This window comes from Pteropus alecto, unplaced genomic scaffold (genome assembly GCF_000325575.1).
Source record: "Pteropus alecto unplaced genomic scaffold, ASM32557v1 scaffold97, whole genome shotgun sequence".
Lineage (NCBI taxonomy): Eukaryota > Metazoa > Chordata > Mammalia > Chiroptera > Pteropodidae > Pteropus > Pteropus alecto.
In genome coordinates this window covers 2,092,713-2,107,010 of record NW_006439713.1, presented here as the reverse complement: position 1 = coordinate 2,107,010, position 14,298 = coordinate 2,092,713, and the positions used below count along the sequence as shown (strand labels likewise).

The 14,298-nt window shown below is 42.8% G+C and overlaps 1 protein-coding gene and 1 non-coding gene across 2 annotated transcripts in view; one reads left to right on the top strand and one right to left on the bottom strand.

Annotated features, from left to right (window-relative positions):
• DSCAM (DS cell adhesion molecule) overlaps positions 1-14,298 on the bottom strand; it is a 540,559-nt gene that overhangs the window by 246,592 nt on the left and 279,669 nt on the right. Inside the window, exons 5-6 of the mRNA XM_015593080.1 lie at positions 9,552-9,698; positions 99-377 (exon numbers count right to left, since the gene is read on the bottom strand). Of these exons, the coding sequence (XP_015448566.1) occupies positions 99-377; positions 9,552-9,698 (426 nt within the window). The remainder of the gene's footprint in view (positions 1-98; positions 378-9,551; positions 9,699-14,298) is intronic.
• Positions 3,427-3,545, top strand: LOC112483786. The gene has a single exon (XR_003047770.1). It is a non-coding gene; the product is annotated as a 5S ribosomal RNA (ribosomal RNA).

Genomic DNA, 14,298 nt, shown 5'->3' with positions numbered 1-14,298 from the left:
TCAGCAGGACCGTTTTGACAGTCAGTGGAATGCTGCAGAGAGCCGCCTGTGACAGGAGCTCGGTGGCAGCCAACCATCGCAAGCGACCGCCAACTTACGCTTCACGTTCAGGCGGCCTATCACCTTAGCGGTTCCATATCTGTTGGACACTTCGCACACGTAGCTGCCTGAGTCTGAGGGACGCGTGTTCTCAATGAGCAGCCCCGTCACGGTCTTTTGGAACCTTCCAGAAAGTTCCAGGGGCATGTTGTCTTTCAGCCAGCGGTAGTCTGGCTCAGGGTGCCCAAGCGCTTTGCAAGGCAGCTCCACACGCTGCCCCGCCATGGCTCTGCGATGATCAAACCCATCGAGGATGGATGGGGCTGAGTTCGCTGGGTCTGCGGAAGGGAGAAAAACTCTTAGCTGGAGTGAAGGACGAGCTGGGGTCATTCAGCATCATCGGGCCTCGTGTATAATATAAATTCTACGTGTCGACCAAGTATTGATACAGATCTTTAAGGTTTGTATCTAAACAGAAAAAAAACCCCTCCTGTTTATATAAATTGCTTCCGCTCAGAATTTGGAAAAGATTGAAACAGAAAAGGTTCTGCTTGTCGTTTTCTGCTAATAACTAAGCAGTCCAGAAACAGCACGCTTCTCCAGGAGTCACCCCCTCAGGCCAAGAACGGGGGTGTCGCACAACCAGGGGGCAGTCACCTTCCCCTTTAAAAGAGCAACGCCATAGCAGAAACGGCGGTTTGACATCAGTAAACTTAATGTCACAAAAGAGAGTTTTCCACAGTTACTGAATCGGACAGTGTTTCGCTTATTTAGTTCAGAAGTACTATGTGAACCCCAAGTCCGGAGCCGGCATCGGGCTCAGCGCGGGAGGCACAGAGGTGAACCAGGCAGGGCCGGGAGCCCTCACGGGGCTGACATCCCGCTCAGGTGTGTGTGTGAGGGCAGAGGTGATGGAGAAGAAGGCTGATACGTGATGGCCATTTAGCTCATGGGAGGTGCGATGAAGGACATAAAAGAGGGTGGTGACAGGGGGCGAATGTACCGGGGGCTTCGGGAGCCGTCTTCGTGGGCCGTCCTCCGAGAAGATGGTACCTGACATGAGATGAAGGAATGAGGACAACTCAGGCAGGGGGAGAATTGAATGGTTAAGACAAAAAAGAAGCTTCCAGATGATCACTTATGATACAGTCCTATTTATAAAAAGCTATAGACAATGTTCTGTCAAATGACGTTGGGCCCGCAGAGCAGTCTGAAGGACAGAATGTACTCAGCTGGGGCAGGAGGCCACTCAGCTCACGGTCCACGCTTGCTTGGAGGAAGTGACGTCTCAGAGATTATCGTGAAGGAGGTGAAGTCGAGATCCCCAGTTGGATGCTGAAAATAAAACTCAGTGACCTGTCCTGTCCTCTGCTCTAATTCCTCCTGTTCAGAACTACACGGGCTGCCACACTTGTCCCCACGGGGTCGCTATAAAACACACATGGGCTCCTGAATCCTGGAGCTTCCTTATCTTCGCCTTAGGCGGGAAAGTATTATGGCTGTTTTGATCAGCCTGCATTAAACCCAAAAGCAAAGGACTGAAGAACCTCTCTCCTATCCGGGAAGAACTATCTGCAAAGATCTCTTGAAAGTGCTGTATTTCCTTAGATTCCACATAAAAGTGGAATTGCATAGTATTTGTCTTTCTCTGTCTGACTTATTCACTCAGCATAATACCCTCTAGGTCCATCCATTTAGTTACAAATGGTGAGATTTCATTCTTTCTTATGGTTGAGTCATATTCCATTGCATCTACGTCCTACCGCTTCTTTATCCAGTCATCGATCGATCGACACCTAGGTTGCTTCCATATCTTGACTATTGTAAATTATACTGCAGTGAACATAGGGGTGGATACATCTCTTCAAATTACTGTTTTTATTCTCTTTGGATCAATGCCAGAAGTGGAATTACTGGGTCATATGATAGTTCAATTTTTAATTTTCTGAGGAACCTCCAGACTGTTTTCCATAGTGGTGACACCAATTTGCAGTCCCACCAACAACGCATGAGGGCTCCCTTTTCACCACATCCTTGCCAACTCTTGTTGTTTGTTGATTTATTGATGATAGCCAGAGACAGACGCACAGACACACAGATGGAAGGGGACTTGGGGAGGCTGGGTGAAATGCTGAAGGGGTTAAGAAGTACCAATTGGTAGTTACAAAATAGTCACGGGGATGTGAAACACAGCCTAGGGAATACAGTCAATAATATTATAATAACTATGTATGGTGCCAGGTGGGTACTAGGCTTATCAGGGGGAATAACTTTGTAAATTATGTAAATATCTATTATGCTGTACACCTGAAACTAATATAAAATAATACTGAACGTCAACTGTAATTTCCAAAGAAAAATTAATTTTAAAAATTGATCTTGGAATTTAAATAGATGGATGGATGGATGGATGGATGGATGGATGAATAAATAATAAAATAATAAAATAAAATAATGCTGCAATTCCTCAATCAGCCACTGGGGGCGGTCAGTAGACAAGGATGAAAACCGGAGGGTAACGGGAAGGAAACGGGACAAACTCGTTCAGCTGGCACAGCTCCAGGGGCAGCTTCCTGTTGCAATCACAGAGACAGAAATCCTTGATGAAACTGCTGCTCTTCTCACCTCTCGGGTACCCTAGGAGAACAGTGTGACTGATCCCACAGGATATGATGAGGAGACCTAAATCATCCCCTAAGGCAGGGGACCCCGACTCCCTGGTCCTGGCCTGTTAGGAACAGGGCCACACAGTAGGAGGTGAGCTGCGGTGGGCCAGCCAGAGAAGCTTCATCTGTATTTGCAGCCTCTTCCCAGCACCAGCATCACCACCCCAGCTCCGCCTCAGATCCTTAGGCGTTAGATACTGATTGGAGCACAGGTCCCCGGTGCCATGAAGGGTGGGGACCGCTGCCCTGAGGAATTCATGACGGAGTCTTCAGGAATCTCCTGAAGTTCCATCGTCCATTAACTAAAGGGTCCTGTGCTCCATCATCACATCATGCACAGGTTAGCCCGTGCGGCCTCAGGGGGATCAGAGGCATCAACGTCCCACAGACACAGCTACGGAGGCCTTGCTGGCAAAGACCTTGCTGCTTCCATCTACTCCTGAAGGGAATTACAGACAAATTCCAAAAGGCATTGTTTTGAAGAAGAGATAACTTCCTTATGGACCAAAAAGTTACAGAATCTGTCATTTTGCTTAGAGTAGGAGGTAGGATTAGGGTAGGGAAGGTGACACAAACAAGTTGTCACCCTCCTTTCACAGAAGGTCTAATAAAAACTTTTTACAGGACAAGCCCACAATTTCAGAAAACAAAAATTCTCACTTCCAAAGCTAGCCATAAAAAAATCAATACTCAATGATTGCACTTAAAAATTGGTATTCTGGTCTACGGCCATGCCGCCCTAAACATGCCTGATTTCGTCTGATCTCAGAAGCTAAGCAGGGTTGGGCCTGGTTAGTACTTGGATGGAAGACCACTTAGGAAGACCAGGTGCTGTAGGCTTTAAAAAAAAATTGGTATTCTGCCTAAAACTAATTATTGATAGAAAATTTTCAAATATGTTTAAGATAGTGCTGTAGAATTCTAATGACTTTTTACAAAAATTGAATGGCACAACTGAATATTCATATCAAAAAGGATTTTGAGCCTTAGCTCAGAACACTACAAAAATTAACCCAAAATGGATCCTAGATCTAAATATAAGAGCTAAAACTATAAAACTTTTAGAAGAAAAGATTTGAAAAAAATCTTTATGACCTTGGATTTGACAGAGTTCTTAGACACAACACTAAAAACATAAGTGGCAACAAACCAATTGATTAAACTTCATCGAAATTAAAATATTTTATACTTTCAAAGACAACATTAAAGAAAAAAAGCAACATACTAGAAAAACCTATTTTCAAATGGTATTTCTGATAAAGGACTTATATCCAAAAAATATAAAGAACCCTTACTCAATGGAATACTACTCAGCAATAAAAAAGAGTAACTACAGATACATGTTACAACATGAATGAACCTCAAAAGATTATGCTACATAAAAAAGCCTCATATAAAGCCACATATTACATGATTTGGTTTATCTAAAATATGAAGAAAATGCATGTCTGTAGAGATAGACAGTAGAACAGTGGTTGCCTGGAGCTGGGGATGGAGATTGGATGTAACTGAAATGGATGGGAGAGATCTTTCTGGACGATGGAAATGTCCTAAAATTGAATTAGAGTGATGATTGCACAACTATATATTTTACTGATGTCATTGAATTGTATGCTTTAAATGGGTGAAGTTTACAGTTGGTGAATTAAATTTCAATGAAACTATGTCACCATAAAGAATGGGGATTTCTTTTATATTTTAAGTACACGATTTAAGCAATGCTTGCAACAGGCTCTCATGGGGATATTTGTTCATACGTAGCAATTGTACGACCAAACAGCATTGTGTTTCATTTTTATCCACCATCTTCAAATGCTTTATCTACATTTTATAATAGTTTCTATCACAAAAATTTGCAAACTCACATAAAAGTAGACAAAATGATGTAACATATCCCAGCTATGCATCACCCAGGCATCAATATTCTTTGATCCTTTATCGATTTCTCTATAGTCTTTGCCTTTGGTGCTAACGCACTTGAGGCAAATCATAGAACCTATGCTATTTTATCACTATATTATTTGTGTGTTTCTCTATGAAACATTCTGAGTTTCCTTATATAACCACGAGGCTGATGTCACACGACAAAATGGCAACCTCTTCGTATCATCATCTATTACCTACTCCATATTAATGTTTTCCTGACGAACTAAAAAAAAAATGTTATTATTGTTGTGGTTATTGTGATCGTTGTTATTTACAATGGAGCTAGTTAAATCAGGATTGCCCTACGGTTTACATTTTGCTGCTGTCTCTTGAGTCTCTTTGATCCAGAGCAGATGCTCCCCCTTTTTTACCCCTCTCACATCTTTGACTTGTTGAAGAAACCAAGGCGTCATCATACAGGACACCCCGCATTCTGAATTTGCTCCTTTAGAGTGTCATTTAACTTGTTCCTCTATTGCCATTTTTCTTATAAACCGGAATCTAGTTCTCACGGATCGATGACATCAAGTTCAATGTTTTCTTCTTTTGTTTTGTGGATGCATAATGCGTGGCTTTTCCACACATAGTGCTGTTAACTTGATCAGCAGGTTCATGTGATTGTGGTATTATTGTTGGTATTATTTATTAAAGGCTGAAAATGGCAATTTTCTAATTTTCTTCTTTCCTACACAGTTAGTTTATGTCAATACTCTGTAAATAAGAACTCAGCTTCCTGAACTCGAGTTATTTGGTTATCCTGAAATGCAGCATCTGCGTGAAAGACGGAGAACTTATAGTGGATGCCACAGTTACCGCCGTGTAGACCAATGAGAATCTTATCATTGCTTTTGTTATTATTAAATGTTTATGTGAGTGTGTATATGTAGTATACAATATAGCGCATATATGTACATAAGTGTGTATGTATATACACAAACACAATGAACTCACGAGTTTTAAAAATATGTATATATCGGTCCAGTGCAATCATTGTTTTTGATATTCCATCCATCTCACTTTTGACCATTAAGAGTCCTTTCAGAAGTTGGCTCCTGTATCATTTTGAGGAGACTCCATGACCGTTTCGGGGTTACCTTGTACATTTCCTATCTTGCGCCTATAAGCCACCATTCCTCCAAGGATCCGCGGTCCCTTAAGGTGGGCAGCGATATTGAAAGGTGACTATAACCTTGGTGTCAGAAGAGCTCGTTGCCACTGTTTGCCCATGGCTTTGGGCCTTTTCAGTGGAAAAACCTTAGAAATACATGTTCAAAAAAATAATCAATGTGTACTGGTAGTATGAATTGGGCTTTGACGTTTCAAGGAGTTTATTTTAATTCTTTGATTTTAAGCTTTTTTCTTATAGCCTTAGTTTCTCAGAGTCTCGGTTCCATTAAAAAAAAAATTATTTCCCCCTCTCCTATTTATCTCCCACTATAAATATAAATATAGTTTTTGAAAAAAGATACTAACAATATTCCATAGATATTTTTTCAAAAAGTAATTCTAATAATATTTTTTTTAAATAAGGCAGCCAAATGAATTTTAAGAATTTATTTTAAGCTGTTTTTGTCTTTAGAATATATTTGTCATAGATATATAGTCAAAATTATATCTTAAAGTTACTTGAAATAATTATTTTCTATGTTTGCGTACCTCGGCGACTTGATATGCATTTAGATTCATTCGCTTCAATGTATTTTCCATTTTTAACATTAAGTTTTTAAATTTAATATTTCAAAATATAAATCACATCCATGTAACTAAATAAAAGATACATTTAAATAAGTCTTATTTACATCGATTCCCCTCTGCTTTCTCCCCTAGAGGCAAATGATTTTCTTAGTTTGTAGTTTACCCTTCCGATATTGCTTTCCATAATTATAAGCGGATCCAAACACATATTCATTCCGCTACCTTCCTTACGTAAAAGACAGGATGCTGCATATCCCGCCCTGCACCTTTCTCCCCTCAGCTAACCACACATTCCGGGGTTCAGCCCCTTCAGCTTAGAGACCATCTCCTTTCCCTTTTGTGAATGCGCATAACTCCACTCCGAGTCTGCACCAGAATTTACGTAACTATCCCCTATCAATAGATATCGGGGTCGCTTCCGAGGTTTTGCTAGGATAAAACATCGTTCGCTTAGTAACCTTGTGCTTCAGCCATTCTTTTGCCACTCGATCATTAGGAAAGTTTCCTAGGTTTCTCGGTCAAAGAATAAAGTCACGGGCACTTTTACCAAACATTGATAAATTATCCAGGCTGGGGGCGTGTATCCTTTTTAAAACCCTCATACAAACTAATCAAGAATGAAAAGAGGGTATGGCAACAGGGCTCGTGATCTGAGATCGCCGGTCTTTATTTCCCACGTTGTTTTCTGTTGTGTCCATTCTCTGATGCGTTCCTTCTGATGGAAGTTTAATTTCGTGACATGACAGAGGATGGAATTTCTCCGAGGCCCCCAGTTACACTTCGTGTCCTCCTCTGGCTTAACTCGATGGCTAAACCCACCAGTGTCCCTCCAGGCAAATATCAGTTCTTCCGAAAGGAGGAGTTTTTGAATACCTCCAATATCTTCGAGGGCACTGACCACCACCACTGATGACGCGTGTGGCCTTGGGCACACACTCGTCTTCCACTCCTGGCTCATGCAGGTCTGTCGCTGCGTGGAGAATATTCTTAGACACATGGTCCCAGGTTCCACTCAAAGGACTGTTCTCTACTTTCGGAGATGAGCATCAGTTGACCGTTCAGCCGTTCTGGGACTACACAGCAGTCCCAACAGGTCTCTCCAGCGTCGGTGGCTTCTGGGACCCTGTTGCTGTCCCTATACTGGCCTTGTCAGCCACGTGTCCCACTGCCGCCCACATGCAAGAGTCTCTGAGGATCACCCCTTGTCTGGGGTCAAAAGCAGATGTCATCCACCTGCTTTTTCTTTTGTCATCCTATTTGTTCTGTTTTAACTTCAGGAGAATTTCGAGGTCACTAAAAACACTGCGACTAACATACCCTCACCGCCACCTTGTGTGCACCAGGCCTACACTGTAAAATAAATATAAATCTAATTTAAAATAAAATCTTTTTATCTTTTCCTTCAAAGCCTGGAGTTTTAGAATAGCAGTCTGCACTCGCTGGCTATGTTCCCATCTTCCAGCATTGACAATTTTCCTTAACGGAAGCGACAAAACGTCATGACTATGACAAGGGAGGAAGTAATAATCACCACGAAAAGGAACACGTGAGAAAAAGAGCTCTAAGTTCAGAGGAGAAATCACTTAATTCTGACATCTTTCTGCCCTCTATCTTGAAAAACAGGTGGGCTTTGGTTATTTCAAGGATGTGAATGGGGATGAGGCATCCAAATAGGGCCTTAAAAAGGACGATCAGCAGGTGTTCAAGCCGCGATGGGTTTAATTACCGCAGGGTTTAATAACTCTCCAGTACTTCTCCCTCACAAAGCATCACTACCAACCAAACGAAGGTATTCACGGCACATTCCAAAGGGCAAAGGTCGGAGATTTTGCAGGTGACTTTCTGATTCTGAGGTGGACTTTTCACACGTTTGATTAGCTCCATAAAGTGCTAATTATCCCTACTGACAAATGGGCCGGTAACAAGCCAATTGTGAAGATGATGCAAAAGGCTGATCTCTTCTCAAAGGATAAATCTATCAGAGTGGATCAGCGGCTTTCAAATTTCTTTCACTTGAGAACAGTCTTGGATGGGGCGGGGAGGCTGTGAATATCCCTTTAACTCCAGACCCCCAACGCCGTAGGCTTAATAGGCGGAACTAACGTAGGGAGGAGGCAAGAGAATGGAAACGTTAATCAAGCCACATCAGAGACTGCACTGTGCTGATCCGCTGATCTCTTCTCAAAGGATAAATCTATCAGAGTGGCATCAGCTGCTTTCAGATTTCTTTCACTTGAGAACAGTCTTGGATGGGGGGCAGGCTGTGAATATCCCTTTAACTCTAGACCCCCAACGCCGTAGGCTTAATAGGTGGAACTAACGTAGGGAGAAGGCAAGAGAATTGAAACGTTAATCAAGCCACATCAGAGACTGCAATGTGCTGATCAGCCTGTGGCCAGGCCCGGAGGACACCTGCAGAACAAAGGGAGGTGTCCGGTGATGCTGACAGCCACGCCCCACACTATGAAGGGGAAACAGGGACCAAGAGTCATTCCCTGCGGCTAAAACCATGGGGAACCTAAGGATTAAAGGCCAGCAGGACTTTCGCTCTCCATACTCTACCCCTTCCTCGCTGTATGTCCATATCAAAGGAAATGGGAACTAAAGAATGACATAGAAGCTGAATTCCCTGAACACTCGGAGTCCCTTGCACTCTGCCTCTGAGTGGAGACCACACTCTGTCTGTGGAGTGTGACCCTTTTCTGATAAACTTTCCTTTCGACTCTGACTTTGGTGTGTGTGTTGAATTCTTTCTTCACTCTCCGCCAAACGCCCCCTTTCTTCTCTCGGTGTGGGGCTGGGTCTCTGCCCTCCCACCCTCCCCACTAGGGGATCTCTGCCCTGTCCTGTGTCAGAACAAGAGGCGTGCCTCGTAGGACCCTGTCTCTCTCCTCGGAGCTGTGCTTGGTGGGAAGTGTCACGTGCTGGTCGGCACTGTCAATAACAGATCCAACAACTGGGGTGGATGAGGAGGCATTACCTTTCAAATAGAAGTCCAAAGGAATTTGAAATTTTACAAAATGTGGAATGATTTCACTGGAACATCTATATCTGTAGTGTATTGGTTTAAAAAAAAAAAAAACACCTTAAGTTGCTGAATTATTTCGGAAAAAAAAAAAAAGCTTAGGGCTTCGTTTTAGTCATAGATTCCACAATTTTGGTTGAGTCATCCCGGGACACTAAGGAATAGCAGAAACAGCAAACGCAGTCTCGATGAGTTTTTACCTGATACAAAAAGTCTGGCACTGTTACTCTGCCTCGTCTCCCCGGTGTATCTGTGCCGCGTGATACAGCGGTAGTTATACAATCCATCTTCGTTCTGTACATCTTTAATATACAAGGCTCCCGTGGATGTGATGAGAAATCTAGATCCTGAAACAGAGGGAAACGATCACCCAGTTAGAACGGAACAGAAGCCACCCGGTTACGTAAACACAGCCATTGAAAAGGCTTTTTCCACTGAAGAAACCTCACGCAAAGGGCTAATAATAGGGGTGTGTGTGTGTTACTTTAAAGGTCCAAGCTACTTGAAATTTTCAACGAAATCAGAAGTTTTTAGTAAGTATGTAGAAAATTTAACGTCCTAATGTTTTTAGGTCTAGGACAGGTATTTACCTTACAGCAACAGAGTTGGCATATAATTCGTATGTAACTAATTTATCGTATTTTCTTTGATCGTCTTTTAAAATGTGACAGATGGAGGGAGAATTATCTTTCCTCTGTACATTTCTACCTCATGTAAAGTATAAACTTGTGCTTCAGTTCGCAGTATTTCAATAAATGGGCGGAAACAAAGCAATACGACATTCTACAAACATCTCAGGAAAGACTATGCGATTTCCTCGTAGCGATGAGAAACACACTGCTACATTCTAAGACGAAGATCGATTCCTCTTCCGTTCGGGGTTGTAGGGCAGGCTGCTATTTCTTAATTACCACTCAAATCATTGTCAGTGACTATTTTCACCACAGGGACACAAAGCCATATGCAGCTCCTCTCTCCCTTCCCATCGGCACAGGACACCGTGTACTCTCTGTGACCTGTGATTTCTGCCTGTACAAATCTAGCGGTACAGAAATGGCCAACGTGTAGACACCAAATATCAGTGTTGCTTTAAGAAGGATGAAGATGTGGGTTTTTTTCCTTTTGAAAACGTAAATATCTAATATTCACTTTTCAAATAGAATTCGATGATAAACTATTTAAAGCAAAAAAGTAAACCCCGAAGAGAGTCACTGCACCTACACGGCGGGTGACTCTACATGCTTTCTGCCGCTGTTGGACGTCCTGTCTATGTAATATTTCTCCATCTGCTGCAATGCTACTTGAAACAGACAGTGCTTTTGTCTTTGGGTAAAGACTAAAACACCAATAATTCACCTTCTTCTATTGTTTGTTTTCCATAAGTTCATTTGAGACTTCCTTCGGTTTATTTTAATCAGAATTTACCAAGAATCTTGACTTCGTTGATTTTAGATCTCAAATATTTACTTTGTGAACACAATCCTACAGCCCTTAGTGATTTGTTGTAAGGACTACACTTTGTTCATAGATCAGTTGCTCAAATAAATTAAAAACAGGTTGTGATTTCTTATGCCTGATGAGAGCAATTCAAAAGGAACCGGGTAGGAAAAAAATCTTAAGACAAATACTAATCTAGCATAAGCTTTTCAAAAGAACACAAATTAAAAATAGTATCAAATATCTTTAAGTAATAAATTCACCTTTTAAGCAATTCCATGTAGTTACTTATTCTGAAATATGCTATCATATTAAAACAGCTGGAAAAGCTAATGCTGGATATTCCAGATATTTGTGTTTTATTTGCCCCTAAAAGAAAGCAAGTAAAAATGATTCCTACCACGAGTCACATGTCATTGCACACCAAGCATTCCTTACCAGTATAGACTGTGTATGACTGTGTATCTCTGTTTCAATATATTTTGCATATTTCTATAATGCTTTAACAACCAGTTCCTTTAAAGTACAGAGGGAGAGGCAGAAAAGACGGACAAAAAGATTATGCATGTAATTTCTGCTACCTTTCGAACATGGAGTATTTTCATTAGAATTGACACGCCATCAGCAATGGCAAAACGTAAGGGCAAAGCATTTTGTGTACCTTCCCTCGGAAGTGACAGGAAAGGCACAGGACACAGCCCAGCGTGCAGTATCGGCTTGCTGGTTCCTCCGTGGGCTCTGTTCTCAAGGCATGTTTAATTTAATCATTCGCTTGCTCCTGTAATAGCTAACTTTTTCTATTCACTTAGCATGCTAAATAAGGCTCTGTTGAGATGTGTCATGTAGAAAAACTTGACCCTTGTTCATCTCAAACAACTTCCGAGAGGGAGACGCCTATGGAATTGCTGCACTTAATGCGAGCTGTCTGTCTAGCCCCTCGAGTCTCAGTGAAAGTCACTTCAAAACCGTCCAACGCTTTAACACATAAAATGAGGATGAAGAGGTGAAGGCCCAGGGTCTTTGGGTGCAGTATGAACTCCTGAGATTCGTGGCATTCTCAGGGGACAGCAAGGGCACAGCAAATTTGTCTTGGCTCCATGGTGACAAGGAATTGTCTTAACTTGCAACTGCACCCCACTTCCTGCCTACATCACGAGAGGTTTTTGTATCATTTGAAACAGTTCTCTCACATCCTTAAATGGGATTGGAGAACGTGCTTGCGTTAAAATAGGAAAATATTAAAATATAAGATATTGACATTAACATTGATACTCATAAACTGCATACACTCTCTCTCTCTCTCTCTCTCTCTCACACACACACACACACACACTCCTTTACTACTCAGCTCTGTCTAGTAACATAACTGTGGAAAGCCAAAATTTTATAGGTAACTTTATTTCCCTTGGAAAACTGTTGGCGCTCTAGATGGCAACATTTCTAAAATATAATATATACTATTTGTTGTATTAACACATTGCAAATCAGTCAACTGAACCACAGTGAATGATGTTGGGGTTCCGGGTCAGCGTGAACGTCAATTATCGATCTCTGTCGCTCAGCCACTGAAGCAATGTCTCGGAGGTTATCTTGGCTTCTCGGCACTCACTAAGTGGCCCCAGGTGTTTAAGTCCCCGTCCGCTCTTTATCAGTTGACCTGCTCCCTCTTTCACTACCCAGCTCCCAGCTGTTACTTCTCTGCTGTCCACGATGCCCATCAACGCCCTCACGATGTGACACACTCACATGCTGAGGGGGAGAAACCAGACGTTCCTGAGCTGTTGGAACTTGACGCACACGGAGAGGAAGTGGGCTACGAGTGAGCGCTGAAGTGGTTCCCCAGCATTAGGGGACGCGAGCTGGCGCGCTCGCTGTGCCGCTCAAACAAAGCCACAGCTTGCTACCAGCTCAGCCAGCCCACGAAGCTCGGCACGGTGCTGGCGGGATGTTTCTATCTAGACACGTAGAACTAGCAAAGAAAACGGGGCACGTGCACCAATTAGGAACATTGTAGAAACGCTCGGGGTAAGAGTTCTCCAGCCACAGGTCCCTGCTGCTGTGGCACAGGACCTTCACTCATCCCGGTGAGGGCCGGTGGGGACAGGGCCCATGTAGACACTTTTTCTGCCGTAGAAAGGGATATTCACAGGAACTTGGGGACCTCCTCCACACTCATCATCCCATATTCAAATAAGAATATCCCCTGGCTTATTTGTCAGCATCTGAGTGTCAGGTACATAGTCTGACGTTTCCACACCCCTCATCCTGTGGGTCCGTCTGTTCCTTCTTCTAAAATGCTCCATCCTGAGTGTCCATTTCCCTCTCTCCCCGTTGCACCCCCAGGTCTGAGGACCCAGCCTCCTGGTCCCCGCTTCCCCCTCCTTCTCCCCTCAGCCCTTTCTCTGCTCGACACCCAAGGTCATTCAACACGACGAGTCATGTAGATCGTCTAGTGTCCTGACGGAGTGACGCTAAAACAAATCATTTACGGTAGACCACGATGGTCGAGGCTTTGACCACACCTCCGAGGGCCACTCGTCCACTCCCTCCCTCTGTCAGCATGCTCCAGCCACACTGTCCTTTGAGTGTTCTGCCTGGAGGGCCTTGAGCACAGACCTCTACGTGGCTGGCTGCCTCCCATCATTTTGGCCTCCGTTCCTAAGTCAGCTTTTCGGCAGTTCAGCCCACATCAACCACATCCATGCTCGGAGTACTCGATTTGTTTTTACTTTGAATTTTTCAGTGACAGCTAATATTCAATATTATTTCATATTAGTTTCAGGTGCACAGCAGAGTGGTTAGATATTCATGGAATTTACGGAGTGGTCCCCTGATCAGCCTAGTGTGCACTTGGCGCTGTACGCAGTTATTACGAGATTATCGACTATATTCCCTCGGCTGTATTTCACCTTCTCATGACTATTTTGTAAATACCAATTTGAACTTCTTCATCCCTTTTGAGTCTAACGTTTCTCTCCTCCTCCTAGAATAGCAGAAACTGGGTCCGCCTTGCTCATCTTTTCTTCTCCATTACACAGAAAAGTGGTTGGCTGTGCCACTGAAAATATTTGCTAAAGAGATGAGCCGATGAAACAGTCTATCATTGCCTACACACAAAACGTCTCTTCTGAAGTCTGAGTCAAACGAAAGCAAGCTAAAACACCTCGTTTTAGATTTCAACATGCGACTTCCTCATGTATAATACATAAAAAGAGTATTTTTGCCTCTAGGAGTGACTATAATCTATTCTCATCGAAAGATGAGCATGTTTTAAGATTTCGGTGTTAATTGGCCTTTCATTACGCTGTCTGTCTCTTTCCTGTGCAGCCGGCTGTCAGATCTTTGGTAGGGACCTTATTATTTTCAGGAAGATTTTAAAAGCATATTTGATTTTTCAATTAGCCAGAAATATATCTTAGGGGTTTTTGCTCTTGCAATCCGAAGTGAGGTGATAGTAATTAAAAGAACAGATGGCTCTTCTAATAAGATGCCAAATGGCAGTGACACCAC